The sequence below is a fragment of the Sorex araneus genome, chromosome X (genome assembly GCF_027595985.1).
Source record: "Sorex araneus isolate mSorAra2 chromosome X, mSorAra2.pri, whole genome shotgun sequence".
Taxonomy (NCBI): Eukaryota; Metazoa; Chordata; class Mammalia; order Eulipotyphla; family Soricidae; genus Sorex; species Sorex araneus.
In genome coordinates this window covers 55,368,855-55,386,255 of record NC_073313.1, presented here as the reverse complement: position 1 = coordinate 55,386,255, position 17,401 = coordinate 55,368,855, and the positions used below count along the sequence as shown (strand labels likewise).

Genomic DNA, 17,401 nt, shown 5'->3' with positions numbered 1-17,401 from the left:
TATTGGATATGCCGAAAACAGTAACAATAAGTCTCACAATGAGAGATGTTACTGGTGCCCGATTGAACAAATCGATGAGCAACGGGATGACAGTATATAGTATAGTACAGTGGGTAGGGTGCTTGCCTTGAACATAGCCTACCCCAGTTCAATCCCAGGCATCACCCCAAGGACCACCAGGAGTTAACTCTAAACAGCACCTCGTGTGGTCCCAAAACCAAATGTAACATACAAAACAAACGAAAAACCCCAAAAGGGCATCAAACTAACTTTACTGATGGCTTGGCTAAGGTCACAAACCCAGATATGGGGTGGGGGCATCCATGCTTTGAAACTGGACCTTCTATATTCCACCAGCCATTTGTCCCAGATTATTGCAAGCATGAATCAAACATAAGAGGAGATTAATTCCAGTGAGGATAAGATGGATAGGTTCTGTCCTTATAAAAGATTAGAGGCTTTATTCCATGGCTGGTGTTATGAGTCTGAAAAACTTTCTTTGAGATTTATATGCACAGGGCAAAGGGATATTACATAGCTACTAAGCAAGTGAGAATCGCCTAACAGAGTGAGGTTTAAGAAAAGTTGGTCATAATAAACACCATGCTCTAGATAATGGAGACGTGAATACTGAAAACAAAAACATGACTAGTTACATCCAATCAATTTTTCATATCTTTCTGGAGAGTAAACAATCAATATATCATGGGAAGCCACAAACACATGTCTGGATTTTTGTGTGTACCAAAGTATTCCATGATGAATAGGTGAACAGAAAATAAAAATAGAAAATAGAAAATACAAAAGTGAATAGGTGAATGGTGAGTATAGACAGACTGCTGCATATCATGCTGCTTCCCATGCATGGGAAGGGTCTTTCCCCTTGCTCTCCCCTTTTCCTGGGCAACTCTCTTCTCCCATTGTTAGTTGCCTGGAAGAATTTACTCATATTTTTATTTATATTTTAAAACTCGGGGCCAGAGGGATAGTATAGCAGGTAAGGCATTTGCCTTGCAAGGCCGACCCGGGTTCAATCCCCGGCATCCGGTATGGTTCCCCACGCACTGCCAGGAGTAATTCCTGAGTGCAGAGCCAGGAGTAACCCCTGAGCATCACTGGGTGTGACCCTAAATGCAACATAAAAAAATAAAATTCATGTGCCAAGTCTTCCAGAAACCTTCCCAGCATTGTGAAGTTAGACTTTGTGTTCCTTGGGACTCTCAAGTTCATTGTACCCAACTATTACTGCATTGATAATAATTGCCCTGAAGTTATGGTTCTGTGTCTGACCACATACTTTTTTGTTTTGTTTTGGGGACACACTCAGTGATTCTCAGGGTTATTTCTGGCTTTATTTTCAGGAATTACTCCTGGTGGAGCTTGAAGGACCATTTGGGGTGTTGGGGATCCAACCCAGGTCGGACGTATGCAAGGCAAGCACTCTACCTGCTGTACTATCTCTCCAGCTACTACATACTTGTGTAAAAATCTCTGTGTCAGTTATGTGGAGAAGGAGGCCAGGCACATAGTAGGTGATCAGTCTATTTGCTCAATTATAGTTAGATGTTTAAATAAACTGTGATGATGAATAATTAACTAATGTTGAAATGGAAAGTAAGGTCTCTAGTGGCATACCTTGTGTTTTTTTTTTGTTTTGTTTTGTTTTTGGGTCACATCCGGCGATGCACAGGGGTTACTCCTGGCTCCTCACTCAGGAATTACCCCTGGCGGTGCTCAGGGGACCATATGGGATGCTGGGATTAGAATCCGGGTCGGCTGCGTGCAAGGCAAATGCCCTACCCGCTGTGCTATCGCTCCAGCCCCACCTTGTGTGTTTTGATAGCATTATGGTGAGAATAATGGGTGGAGAAAATTAGGGAAATAGTTAACAAACACATCAAGCCACAGTATTCATATCCAAATGGTCATGGACAGAGAGAAACGCTCTAGTCAGGCCAGTCCCTAAGGGACTTAGGGAGAAAATAAGTGCTTAAATCTCAATCAGTTTCTGAAGGAATAGAACAGTGGCTTAGAATCCAACCTTTCAAGTGTATGGTTACAAGTTCAAATTTCAAATGTTCATAGGCACCGAGTACAGTCTGGGCAGCAATCCTGCTTGAGACAGCAGCAACTCTGTGTCTGTGATCTCTGCTGCTTCAATCAATTTCTAGTCACACAGCAACCAGCTGTGTGTAAACGTCATAAAAAATGATTGAAATTCCTTTTGGCTACCTTTACTAAAAGGATGTGCAAGTATGAGAACCGGAAGTGTGATCTCTGGTGAGCACATATGTGAGCACTTCAGTGATCCCCAGAAAGAACCATAACTGTGGGGCTGAAGTGATAGCACAGCGGGTAGGGCGTTTGCCTTGCATGTGGCCAACCTGGGTTTCGATTCCCAGCATCCATATGGTCCCCTGAGCACTGCCAGGAGTAATTCCTGAGTGCAGAGCCAGGAATAACCCATGTGCATCGCTGGGTGTGATCCAAAAAGCAAAAAAAAAAAATAACAAAAATAGAACCATAACTATAACTTCTGTGCCTCATCTAAGTGTGCAAGTCCTGGTGAGCATGTGTAAGCATCATGGTGAAAGGAGTACAACTTCGGAGAGCACCAGACCTGATGTGTGAACAATGAAACCTGATGTGTGATACTCAGCAAGAACTACAGCTTTAAAAAAGTGTGGGCAACACATTCAGATGTGTGTACAAACTTGGGACATCACAACAACATCAACAATGAAAAGAGGACAAGGGGAATGAGAAAATAAACAAAAAATTATCAAAACATGGTTGCAGCCTTAACTATAGAAAAATACACCTCTGAGCTTAAGTTTACCTCCCTGTGATATTCACCATTATAACAGCACTTACTGTGTGCCAGGCTTTGTACTGACTTCTGTACCATCACCCCCAACACACAAGTAGCACAGAAGAAATCTAATGGTGGAGATTTGTTGGACTGGAAACCAAGAAACAGTTCCTCACAGGACAGAAGGAAAGGCAGCTAAACTGGGATGAGAAGGCCTAGTGAGAGTCAGGTCTTTGATTTTCAACAGGTAACAAGTAAGTATGACAACATGGCAACTGGGGACTGTTTGAGAAAGAGGAAATCCCACATTCAGGAGTCCCAGGAATAGGGTCAGCATCAAAAACTTTGTCACCACCCTACCACATATGAATCTACTTCTCAAAAGGTCCTGGGAGCTATCATCATTGCTCTTTCACCATTCTCAACAATGTCATCCCATCTCCTTAACATGGAATGAAAAGCCTTCATACCTAGGCTAGTTCTCTAAAGAATCCATTTACCTCTGTCCTCCACATTAAGTCATTCATACATTCAGTTTAATGCACAAATGTTTATTGTCTACTAAATATTATTGTGCACTGTTCTTGGCACTGGGAGATACAACAATGAACAGCAACAGAAAGTCCCTGCTTTGTGAAGCTTACAATCTATTAGGAAAAGGAATACTAACCACAATAAATAATTATAAGTTATATCCAGTAATGATCAGTGCTTTATAGAAACATATAATACATACAATAGGATCAGGGTACAGAAAGTGCTAGTGAACAGAAATATTCTATATATGTTGGTCAAAGAACATTTCTTTAGAGCAGCATTATTTGAGAATACTAGAAGTGGTAGAGTAAATTAACAGATTACCTGGGAAAATTGTGTTCCAGGCAGTGAGAACAGCAAGCATAAATACTCTGAAGAGGGAAGATACCTGACATATTTGAGGAATAGCAAAGAGGGTAGTATGAATGAAGAAAAGTGAGTGGTGGCGAGCTTGATAAGAGATAAGATCAGAGAGGAAATGGAGACCAGTTTGTGTGGGGACTAATGGCCATGGCAATGGCTTTGGCTTTTTTATTTTGAGGGAATAGGGAGCCATAGGAGAATTCTGAGCAGAGGACGAACCAACCTGATTTAAATTGTAAAAAGAATTTCAGAGAAGAATTAGTAAAGGTGTTAGAGCACTAGAAGGAGAAAAAGAAACAATTAATTGCTAAGAAAAAAATACAACAGGGGCCGGAGCGATAGCAAACGGGTAGGGCGTTTGCCTTCCATGCTGCTGACCCGGGTTCGATCCCCGGCATCCCATATGGTCCCCCAAGCACAACCAGGAGTAATTCCTGAGTGCAAAGCCAGGAGTAACCCCTGAACATTGCTGGGTGTGACCCAAAAAGCAAAAAAAAAAAAAAGAAAAAATACAACAAAGGATATGTGAACAGCCTTTACTATGAGGTTTAAATGTGAAAAAATTCACAATGTAATTACTTATAGAAACAGTGATTAATAGTTGAAGCAAAATTGTATAAATGTTTAGGAAATAATGGATGCAATTGCAAAGATAAGCAAAAAAAAGACTATTAGGAATAGCTCGGCAGATTAGAAAGTAAAATATATGAAACATGTACAAGTAAAAATACAATTGTTGAAATAAAAAGCAGAGTGGACAGATTAAACAAAAAATAAGACAGCCAAAGAGATAAATAATTAACGAAAAGACATAGCTGAAGAAACTGCCCAGAGCGAGGTTTTTACAGACAGGAGAGAGAATATAGCAATAAGATGTTACAAGACATGGAAAAGACAATGAAATCCAAATTATGACTAATTGTATTCTGGGGAAGTGGGGACAGAAAGAAAGGAAGAAAGGCAGTATTTGAAGAAATGATGGAGATTTTTTGGAAAAAAAAATATTTATAGGCATGAGGTACATTTCCAGTAGAATAAAAAAGGAATGCATGCGTAAACACATTAAGGTGAAACTGCAGAATCCCTGCAGTGCCCCTCAAAAAACACACAAGATCCTAAAGCAATCAGTATAAAAGAAAACAAAGCACAGCAATTAAACTGAGAACAGACTTCAGTCCTTATAACTGCTTTTAGGAATGAGGATAATGTTTTAGGAATGTTTTTAAGATGCTTTTACGAATGAGGATAAAGTATTAAAATATACATATCACAAAGACTGGAAGAATTTAACACCAAGAGATCTGTACTAAAAGAGCATCTAAACATTTTATTCACATGGACTAGAACATAGCTCAATAGGAGAGCACTTTCCTTGTGGGTATGAGGCCCTGGATACTATCCCTGGCACGACACAAACAAAACAGTGCCTAGACATTTTATTCATGACAAAGAAAAATGATCCCAAAATGATGGTACCAGGCACAAGACTATATACCGTACACCAAAATCAACTTTCATAACCAAATTAAAAGGTTTCTGTCAAGATGGCAGGCTGGGGTGGATGGGCAGAAGAGGGAATCTGGGAACACAATAGAGGAAAGTTGACACTTTTTGTGGGATTGGTGATGAAACAGTGAATGTTAAAAACCCAATTACTAATAACTTTGTAATTTACGGTTCTTTAATAAAACAAAATTTTGAAAAAGAAAAAATACTAAAAATCACATCACGTTAATTAATAAAACAATGCATTACATAAGAAAGGAAGGAATAAATAAATATACTCCAAACAATATCATATGGTCAAATGAAAATCCTAGTCATATGACTGACTAGGATTGAAAATTTCTAGGGTTCCTGCATCTTCAAAAGGGAGGTTGAAACACTACATATAATTTCTGGGAATGAGTCAGGGCCACATCTGGAAGTACTTGGAGGCTACCCCTAGCTCTGTGCTTGGGGTTCATTCGTGGCAGTACTAAGGGGATCATGTGGTATCAGGGGTTTAACCTAGGTCTCCCCTATACAACGCATGCATTCATCCCATTGAACAATCTTTCTGGCCTACTATTTAGGCTTTTTAAGTTAAACATGCATGGTAAAATTTCAAAGATAACCACAAAGAGAAAACTTTGTAAAATCTAAACAGTAGAAGAAAAACGCTGAATAATGCACAAATCTCAAAAATAAGAAGGTAGGTAAGGAAAGAGAAAAATTAAGCATAGATAAAGTGTTGGTAGGAAAAATAAATTTAAAAGCATGATGGTAAAAATAAATTAAGGTGTAAATGTAAATATACTAAATTTGTCCATTTAAAGACAAATAATCATATTAGATTTTTAAAGGACCAGCTATATGCCATTCCCCAAACATATAATTAAAACATAAGAACATGAAAATGTTGAAAAGTAAAAGGATAGAAAATCACATACCACAGAACTCTTGTTATACATCCTAATTAGAACATGGTATTTTGTTGCCAATATAAGATTAAACAGACTCGAAAGACAAAGCATTATTAGGAGCAGAGAAGGTTAATTACATATTTACCAGGCATATAACAACACATTTTAAATTTGAATGTTCCTGATAAAGTACTCTCAAATATATATAGTAAAAAAATTACAAAGAGTAGGCAAATCTACATTATTGTCAAATTTATACACAAATCTTCTTACCCTGACCAAAACAATCACTATATAGAAAATTTGAACAATACAATTAACATACTTGATAATAGACATACATAGAACTCTGTATTCAACAATTAGATAACATACTATCTTTTAAAGCACATAGGAAACATTAAAAAAATATTGTTTACATACTAAGCCATAGAATAAGTCTCAAATTCCAAAGAGTTTCATACATACCATATTCTTTAATCAAAATGCAATCAAGATAGACTTCAATAACAATGAGTTAAATTAAAAAATCTTCATTTAGAAAATTTAAAAGCACACTTTTGTATAATAGACAGGTCAAAAAGAAACCATGGTGGCAACCTTTAAGAAATTGAATCAAACAATAATGAAATATGACATATCTGAACTTGTAGAAAAGCAGTATTTAAAGGTAAATTCATATCCTTATATGCACAGATTGGAAAACAAGAAGGGTCAAAAAAAGTAATGAGCACAGTGTTCAATTTCAAAAATCAGAAAAAGAACAGCAGAATAAATCCAAAAAATGTGGATGGAAGGAGATCAAAAAAAATAAGTGCAGAAATAAAAGAAATAGAAAACAAAGACAAAATAGAGAGGAGCAACAAGGCCAAAAGTTGGTTCTTTGAAAAGACTAATAAAATAGATAAGCCTCTGGTGAGGTTGATCAAGAAAAAAAGTGAGAAGGCACAAATAACCAATATCAGCAATGAAAAAGGAGACATAGTTTCAGATTATATATAGCAGAGAAAACTGAAAAAGAAAACTTTATGCTAATTAATTTAAGAATACAGACAAACAACCCAATTCCTAGAAAAATATAACTTACCACAATTGACTCAAGAAGAAAAAGAAATCCTGAGTAGTCCTCTAGCTGCTAGAGGAACTACAGTAGTAGTTTCCTACAAAAACAAACAGAAGAACGAACCAAAAAAAAACCACAGCAGAATTACAAGTAAGGAAAGAAATATTTCCTTCTGTTCTGCAGGTGTCCACGTGTGACCTAAAGCAACGAAGTCCCTAGACCTAAGGCAATTTGACACCTGTCTCTATCAGAAACATCCCACAGAAATCCCTAGAGGGTAGCTCTTTGTGAAACAAGGTCTATAGTACCTGTCAGTTCCGGGCACCAGTGAGTAACATCTAGTAATCTCTGTAGCATCTAGTTATTGTTCTGTGCTGAATGTACTAAGAAGGGTCAAGAAAGTGCTGTCTCACTTCAGTAACTAGGTTTTGTGGTCTTCTGCTCAGTGAAGACAAGGGATCGGTGGAGGTGCTGAAGGAGTCTGTGTTCCAGTTGCCAAGATCACACACAGCCCAAATTGTGACCTGCAGAGATGGGGTAGGATGCAGAGAAGTCAAGAGGGGTTTCTGGAGGGTGTCACTCCAGGTAGAGGCCCTGAAACGCCGTCTTCAAGACTACCAGATACTTCTATCCATTTGCAGCTGAAGAGCTCTTTTACTGATGTCCAAGCCAGCTGCAGGGTGATGATTCTAACAATGATGCATGTTCTGCAAATAAGAACTCCATCAGTATTTTGAAATATTTACTATGGAAGAGTTTAATTTGAAATATAATCACATTATCACAAGAAATTTTAAGAATATATTTTTTCAGATAAACAAAAATTTGACATCTGCTAGGTATCATTTCTACTTTTGTTTTGCATCCATATATGGCTGCACTCAGGGCTTATTCCTGGCCATTTGCTCGGAGATCTTCTGGTTGAGTTCAGGGGACCATATAGAGAGCTGGGATCAAGCCTGGATTGGCTGCATATAAGGCAAGTGTCCTGCCCGGTATATTATCTCTCTGACCCTTTTAATTTTGATTTTTAAAAACTCTAAAACTTTAAAAATTGGTTTTAAGTACTTTATTATCTATTTTTCAGAGATATTTACTGATGATAAATGTTAAGGATTTTAAGAACACATAAATTTAAAGTTTTGAATTTCAGCATAAACTATGAAAACAGATTTTAAGTTTCTCACTTAAAATTTTAATTTTTCTTATTTGACTTTGAGCCACACCATGAGGTGCTCAGGACTTATTCCTGGCTCCCTCCTCATGAAACACTCCCGGTGGGCTATGGAGACCATATGGCATGCCAGGGATAGAGCCTGGGTTGGTTTCGTGCAAGGCAAAGACCCAACCTGCTGTACTGTCTCTTCATTCTACAAAGATGTTTGGATATTTTTTAATTTAGAATTTTGTTGAAAAGAGGAAAACGCCAAACCAAGGTTGTTTTGTTTTTCTGTGATGCTGGGGCTTGAACCCAGGGGTTCACACATGAAGGTATGAACTCTACCATTGAGCCACATTCCTAGCTCTAGACCAAAACAGTTTTACTGGAGAATTCTACAAAAATTATCATTCCAAAGTCATATAATAATTTCTGGAATATCATAAAAGAAGGAAGACTAAAAAAAAAGAATGAACACTATGTACCATTCTATGATAATAGCCAAAGTTGGTGCTGAACTAAATTAAGGACAACATAAGAAAGAAAAAATAAAGATCAAGTTTATTAATGGATATAAATACAAAATGTTAACATAGATAACAAAATGTTAACATGGATACATAAACAAAATGTTAACAAACAATCTGGTACTGTATAAGAAGGAAAAGATCATGACCATGTTGTGTTTATGTAAGAAATTAAAAGGTGAGGGCTGGAGTGATAGCACAGTGGGTAGGGCGTTTGTCTTGCACACGGTCAAACCGGGGTCAATTCTCAGCATCCCATATGGTCCCCTGAGCACCGCCAGCAGTAATTCCTGAGTGCAGAGCCAGGAGTAACCCCTGTGCATTGCTGGGTGTGATCCAAAAACAAAACAAAAAAAGAAAAGAAAAGGTGGTAAAGTTTTTCTCTCAGAAAAGCTTGCTTTTCTAAAAGCATGTTTAAGGATGAAACGGCACTGACCATAAAAGTGAAGCAAATATAAACAAATGGGACTACATCAAACTAAGAAGCTTCTGCACTTAAAAAGAAACAGTGACCAAAATACAGAAAGAGCCCACAGAATGGGAAAAAAATATTTACCCAATACCTATCTGATAAGGGATTGATATCCAGGTTATACAAGACACTAGTAGAATTGTTTAAGAAAAAACCTCCAACTCTATCAAAAAATGGGGAGAAGAAATGAACAGAAGTTTCCTCAAAAAAGAAATACAAATGGAAAAAAGGCACATGAAAAATTGCTCCACATCGATAGACATCAGGGAGATGCAAATCAAAACAACAATGAGATATCATCTCACACCACAGAGACTGGCACACATTCAAAAGAACAAAAGCAACCAGTGCTGGCGTGGATGTGGGGAAAAAGGGATGCTCCTTCACTGTTGGTGGGAATGCCGACTGGTCCAGCCTTCTGGAAAACAATATGGACAGTCCTTCAAAAACTAGAAATTGAGCTTCCATATATCCCTGCAATATCATTTCTGGGAATATATCCCGAGGATGCAAAAAACCACAGTAGAAATGACATCTGTACCTATATATTCACTGCAGCACTGTTTACAATAGCCAAAATCTGGAAACAACCCAAGTACCCTAAAACAGATGACTGGTTAAAGAAACTTTGATACATCTACACAATGGAATACTATGCAGCTGCTAGGAGAGATGAAGTCATGAAATTTGCTTATAAATGGATAGACATGGAGAGTATCGTGCTAAGTGAAATGAGTCAGAAAGAGAGGGACAGATATAGAAGGACTGCACTCATTTGTGGAGTATAAAATAACATCACATGAGGCTGACACCCAAGGACAGTAGATACAAGGGCCAGTGGGATTGCCCCATAGCTGGAAGATTGCTTCATGAGTGGCAGAGAGAAGGCAGATGGAAGGGAGAAGGGATCACTAAGAAAATGATAGCTGGAGGAATCAGTCGGGATGGGAGATGCATGCCAAAGGTAGATAATAGACTAAGCATGATGACCTCTCAGTGTCTGTGTTGCAGGCCATAATGCCCCAAAGTAGAGAGTATGGGGAATATTTTCTGCCATGGAGGCAGAGGGAGGGTGGGAAAGGGGGATATACCAGGGATATTGGTGGTGGGGAATGTGCACTGGTGGAGGGATGGGCGTTTGATCATTGTGTTATTGTAATCCAAACATGAAAGCTTGTAACTATCTCATGGCTATTCAATAAAATTTTTTTTAAAACCTTGCTTTTCCTGTTGCCTCTCTTTTCTGATCCCAGATATATGTTAAATCATACAGTATTTGTCTTTCTTTGTCTGAATTACTGCCTACAAATGGCAACATGCAATTTTTATGACTAAAGAATTTCCTATACATATGAAAATATTCCAGGTTTTATTTATTTATAGATACATTTATTAATTAATCACTTCTTAAAATTTTCCCATACCTTAATTTGTAAACAATGCTGTGATAAACATGGGAATCAATATTTTTAATGCAAATATGGTAGTCTAACATGAGAAAAATCTATCAATGTCTTTTACCTCATTGTCAGATAATTAGGTGGGAATGAGAACGCAATCATCTGAGAAAACATAAAAGGGAATTAGTTTTAAAAATATTATATGAGTATGACTTTTATATTATAATTTGTTTAAATACATGATCTATAAGTAATTTATTAGAGCAAGAATTGATTTATTAAATTTTAATTTATTAAAATTTTAAAAATATTATATGAATAGAAACATACAAAATAAACCTTCCTACCATATTTGCACTGATGGTAGCATTTGTGTTGGAATACTGTATGCCTAAAACTCAATTATGACTAATTTCATAAATCATGGTGCCACTCTGAAAAAACAGGGGCCAGAGCAATAGTACAGGAGGTAGGTTTCTTGCCTTGCATGCTGCCAACCTGAATTTGCTTTGATCCCTGGCGCCTGCATCCCATCAGGAGTAATCCCTGTATGCAGAACCAGGGGTAACCTTTGAGCATCACTGGGTGTGGTCCAAAAGCCAAAACTATGGAAAAAATTCAAAAACCTCCTTAGCATAGAGGAAAGAATAAAATTTGCTTAATTTTATTTTAAAAACCTGTAAAACTACAATAAATATGAATGTGTCTATATATGTATGTATGTAATGTCCCAAGGATCAAATCTAGTCCTCATACATGAAAATCATGCACTTTTCCATTGAGATTCATCCTTGATCCTAAATATAATTCTTACTAGGCAAAAATTTGTTGTTTCCTTTGAAATATCTAACAAGACAGGGATGACCTACCCCATATTTTTTATTAAACACTATACTGGAAGTTCTTGCTATAAGTCAAGAAAAATATATAGGTATAAAGATTGAAAAAGAAAAAATAATGCTGTCACTATACATAGCTGATAAAGCTGTCACTATAAAGAGGACAGAACTCAGGCCAAGAGATAGTATAGTGGGTACACTTGCCTTGCATGTGGCTGACTTGGGTTCAATCCCCAGCATCCCAAATGGTGCTCCAACCCCTGCCATGAATACCCTTGAGCACAGAGCCAGGAGTAAGTCTTGACCACAAAGAAAAACCACACAAACAAACCAAAAACCTAACAACAAAAAAGAAAGGACAGAGGACAGAACTCTTATGCACTGATGGCAGGAATGTTCCCTGTGAAAAACAGAATGAGATTTATCAAAAAAAAAACTAAGAACAGAACTTCTTCAAGACCCAGTGATTCTACTTCTTGGTATCTACCCTCAAGACACTAAACCATTCATTAAGAAAGGTGTGTGTATGTGTGTGTATTCATTGAAGCATTTAGCCAGTTAGCCAGGATATGGAAATTACCCAGGTGTTCAACAACAGAAAAGTAGATAATACATATACAAAATGTGACATATACATATATATATATATATAAACATACATACACACAATGGAATACTATGTAGCCACAAGGATGATTAGATTATCAATTCGTTTCAACTTGAATGAAAATGGTGTATCTCATGTTAAGTGAAGTCAGAAGGACAAGAACACAATTTGGATATTCTCACTAGCCTGTGGTATATAAAATAACATGCCTAGGGAATTGAAGATATAGGAGGTGGGCAAACCATTGGCTCTAGATTAAAGAAACAAAAATGTCAAAAAAGGAGAGAAATAGAGAGAGGGAAATGAGAAGAAATGTTTTGTATATAGAAGGCCATGATCCCAGCACCACAAATCCCAGCACCACACACACTTTAAAAAAAAAGACAAAGGAATACACAGACCATTTAAGATAAACCAGGTCTCTTTAAGAAACTGTTGGGGCCGGAGCGATAGCACAGCGGGTAGGGCGTTTGCCTTGCACGCGGCCGCCCCGGGTTCGATCCCCGGCATCCCATATGGTCCCCCAAGCACCACCAGGAGTAATTCCTGAGCGCAGAGCCAGGAACTGAGCATCGCTGGGTGTGACAAAAAAAAAAAAAGAAACTGTTGACTCTAGGCTTGGGAATAGAAAATACATGTTGATCAGGGGACTTCTTGTAGTGCCAGCAAATAAGGACATGCTTAATGACAAAAAGACAGTAGGCAAGTCAGAGATGTGGAAGCTAACATGAAAAAAGTTCTACTGACCAAATATGAAACAGTTAGACAAATAATATAGTCGATATACAAATCAAATTAGCAAATAAGTACGTGACTGAATAGCAATAAATTAAAAGGGGCCAGAGCGATAGCACAGCGGGTAGGGTGTTTGCCTTGCACGCGGCCGACCTGGGTTCGATCCCCGGCATCCCATATGGTCCCCCAAGCACTTCCAGGAGCAATTCCTGAGTGCAAAGCCAGGAGTAACCCCTGAGCATCGCTGGGTGTGATCCAAAAAGCAAACAAATAAATGAATAAATAAAAATAAAAAACCCTACTTTTTAGGCAAGAATTCCAAGTAATATATGTAAGCAAATCAGCTGTTCCTGTGGGGGTAAGAAAGGTTATTCTAAGCACAAACAATAAAAAGGAGACACAGCAATTTTATAGTAAGAAATCTGGCAAACACTATCTCAATCAAGTGATGAAGGTCAACATCACCAGTGATATCACATAGATAAGGAAAGGATTTCAGCTGTAATATTATTTACATCTCTCTTGATTTCTTTACTTAAAAATTTGAGGGGATCCAACCCAGAGGTGATGTGGGGATACTCCAGGTTCTGTATTTGGGGTCACTGCCTGTGGTGCTGAGGGGATGATAAGTGGTGCCAGGAACTGAACTGAGATCGGCCTCCTGCAACATAAAACCCTAAACCTCTCAACTATCTCTCCAGCCCCTAATACCAGAGTAGTTATGAGGAAAATTGAAGACAATCCTATTTATAGATATACAATTTATAGATATAGAGTACTCCTACATTATTATAGTAAAAATAAGGAAAGTAGCTCTTACAGATGAGAGGACTTGAAGACACGTGACAACTAAATGCAATATAGTATTTTTATTTGGATCCTAGAACAGAAAAGGGGCACTAGTAGAGAAACTGATAAATTACATAACGTTTATTTTACATCTTAAAATGTTAATTTTTTAAAAAAGTTTTTGTATTAGGCACCATGAGTTGCAATATTATTATTTTTAATTTTATTGAATCACCGTGAGATAGTTACAAGCTTTCATGTTTGGGTACAATCACACAACGATCAAACACCTATCCCTCCACCAGTGCACATTCCCCACCACCAATATCCCTGGTATATCCCCCCGTTCCCACCCTTCCCCTGCCTCCATGGCAGACAATATTCCCCATACTCTCTCTCTACTTTTGGGCATCACACACTTTCCTCTAAGAAACCTTTTTCTGGATCATTTTTAGCAGATTATTCATAACAAGCAGTACAAAATAAATTATTTCAGTTCTGCTTCAGGGGGCAGGGTTGGGGTTTGGGATGGAAACATTTGAAATATAGTGGGTGGTGGGATTGGTGTTTTTTGTTTTTTGTTTTTTCTTTTTGGGTCACACCTAGCGATGCACAGGGGTTACTCCTGGCTCTGCACTCAGGAATTACTCCTGGTGGTGCTCAGGGGACCATATGGGATGTTGGGATTTGAACCCGGGTCGGCCGCTATGCTATCACTCCAGCCCCCGGGATTGGTGTTTGAATATTGAATGTGATCAAATATTGTGAACTACTTTATAAAAATAAAATAAAATTTAAAAATAATAATGAAATGAAAAGAATAATGAATAAAGAGACTGGAGGGATAGAATAGCACGTAAGGCATTTGCCTTGCACGTGGCTGACTTGGGTTCAATTCCTCTGTCCCTCTCGGAGAGCCCAGCAAGTTATCGAGAGTATCCCGCCCACACAGCAGAGCCTGACAAGATATGTGTGGCATATTTGATATGCCAAAACAGTAACAACAAGTCTCACAATGGAGACGGTACTGGTGCCCGCTCAAGCAAATGGATGAACAACGTGACGATAGTGCTAATGTATAAAGATTTTATCTTTTTTCTTCTTTTTGGTTTTTGGGCTATACCCAGTGATGCTTATTGGTTACTCCTGGTTTTGCACTTAGAAATTACTCCTGGCAGTGCTTGGGGAGCTACATAGGATACCTGGGATTGAACCTGGGTTGTCCACATGCAAGACAGATGCCCTACCTGCTGTACTCCGGCCCCAAGATTCTGATCTATCAAATATCAAGAGCACTTGTAAAGTTAAATTAACTAAGGTAATATGGTACTCTTTCAGGAACAATATGTAGATGTCCTAGATATAAAGATATAAAACTTTGCTGTATGATTGGTATGGTACTTCAGATTATGGAATTTAGTCATCTATCATGGAAACTAATGAAATTCCATACTTAAATTTTACTTATACCACACAAAAATTAATTCTGGTTGATTAAGGACTTAACTGTAAGTGATAAACTTTTAGATATTTGCTAGGAAGCTCAGACAGAGAAGGGAACACCAAGTAAAGGATGTTGGGAGGACCCATTCGGGTTGAAAGATGCATGCCAAAAAGTAGACTATAGGTCGAACATGATAGCTGCTCAATACCTCTATTGAAAATCACAACACCCAAAAGGAGAGAGGGAGCAAAAGGGAATGCCCTGCCACAGAGGCGGGGGAGGGTAGGGGGAGTTGTGGTGGGAGGGATGCTGAGACCACTGGTGGTGGAAAATGGGCACTGGTGGAGGAATGGGTACTCGATCATTGTATGACTGAAATGCAAGCACGAGAGTCTATAAACCTGTAAGTGTACCTCACAGTGATTAGCTAATTAAAAAAAATAAATTAAAAAATTTTAAAAATAAAAGGAAAAATATTTGCTAGGAGAAAATAAGTCTTTTTTTAACCATAGATTGGGCAAGGCAATGTACAAAAGCAATTACTACAGATGAAAGACTGAATGTTCAATCCAATTTGAAGTAGGATTTTCTGCTCATGCAAAGGTACTATAAAGGAGAAAATGGATAGACATGGAGAGTATCAGGCTAAGTGAAATGAGTCAGAAAGAGAGGGACAGACACAGAAGGACTGCACTCATTGTGGAGTATAGAATAACATCACATGAGGCTGACAATCAATGACAGTAGATTCAAGGGCCAAGAGGATTGCCCCATATTTGGAAGTCTGCTTCATGAGCAGAGGGGAGAAGGCAGATGGAATAGAGAAGGGATCACTAAGAAAATGATGACTGGAGGAATCAGTCAGGATGGGAGATTTGTGCCGAAAGTATATAATAGACAAACATGATGACCTCTTAGTGTATGTGTTGCAAGTCATAAAGCCCAAAATTAAAGAGAGTATGGGGAATATTGTCTGCCATGGAGGCAGGGGGAGGGTGAGAAAGGGGGGTATACCAGGCATATTGGTGGTGGGGAATGTGCACTGGTGGAGGGATGGGTGTTTGATCGTTGTGTGATTGTAACCCAAACATTAAAGCTTGCAACTATCTCACGGTGATTCAATAAAATTTTTTTTAAAAACCACAAAAGTAGTATAAAGGAGAAAACAGACACAAACTGAGGAAGATATTCGATATATAACTGATATGTGATAAATGTCAAGTATTCAAATAACTCCTTCAAATCAATGAAAATATATAAAATGCTAGTTTTTGCTTTATTTTTTGTTTGGGGCCAGATTCAGTGATGCTCAGGGGTTACTCCTGGCTCGGTACTCAGTAAATACTCCCGGTGGTACTCAGGGGACCATATGAGATGCTGGGGATTTAACCAGAGAAGACCATGTATAAGCCAAGAGTCCTGGCCCTATTGCTCCAGCCTATTGCTCTGGCCCCCATAAAACACAATTTTTTAAAAAAAGGGCAAGGCCAGAGATATAGTAAAAAGAGTAAGGTGCTTGGTTTGCATGTGGCTGACTTCACTTTGATGCCTGGAACCACATATGATTCCCCAAGCACTGCCAGGAGTGACCCTTGAGAAGAGAGGTAGGAGTAGCCCCTGAACACTTCTGAGCATGGCCCACCACCACCCCTCCCAAGGGACAAAAGGTATTACCGTCGTTTTAAAGAAGAAGCAATAGTGTACATGAAAAGATAATCACATTAGTGAGTAAAAAATGTGAATTAAGTCCACAATGAGCTATCATTTTATATCCACTATAATGGCCAAAACTAAAAAGTAGATATCAAGTATGGAGAGGGTGTGGATGAAGAGAATCTCTTATAAACTGCTGATAATATTGTGCATTCCTTGCATAGGTCATTCTTGATACCACTCACCCTCACACACAAATCGGTGAAAGTGATGCAAATTCCTTTCATTGGTTTAGAATACTTTGATGTCACCCTGTCAAGCTGAAAGTTTACATGTCCAGGGGCAGAGAAATAGTAAAGGTGGTTAAGTCTCTTGCCTTGTATGAGGCTGACCTTTGTTTATTCCAGATCCCACATATGGTCCCTTGAGCCAGAAGTGACCCCTGGGCACAGAGTCATGAGGAAGTCCCAAGCACCAAGTAAACCATGAGCACCATAATATGTAGCCCCAAACAAAAAGGAAGTTTATAAGTCCTATTAACCAGAAATTCAATCCCTAGGTAAATGCCTTAGGAAAATAGGTGTGCATGTGTACCT

At 38.3% G+C, this 17,401-nt stretch overlaps 1 protein-coding gene across 2 annotated transcripts in view; it reads right to left on the bottom strand.

Moving 5' to 3' along the window:
• Positions 1-3,353: 3,353 nt before the first annotated feature.
• KANTR (KANTR integral membrane protein) overlaps positions 3,354-17,401 on the bottom strand; it is a 31,947-nt gene continuing 17,899 nt past the window's right edge. Inside the window, exon 3 of one of the 2 annotated variants that reach the window (XM_055122847.1) lies at positions 3,354-7,887. In XM_055122847.1, coding sequence (XP_054978822.1) covers positions 6,870-7,100 — 231 coding nt within the window. In that variant the 5' untranslated portion in view covers positions 7,101-7,887 and the 3' untranslated portion in view covers positions 3,354-6,869. The remainder of the gene's footprint in view (positions 7,888-17,401) is intronic. The other variant, XM_055122848.1, reaches the window with a different exon arrangement.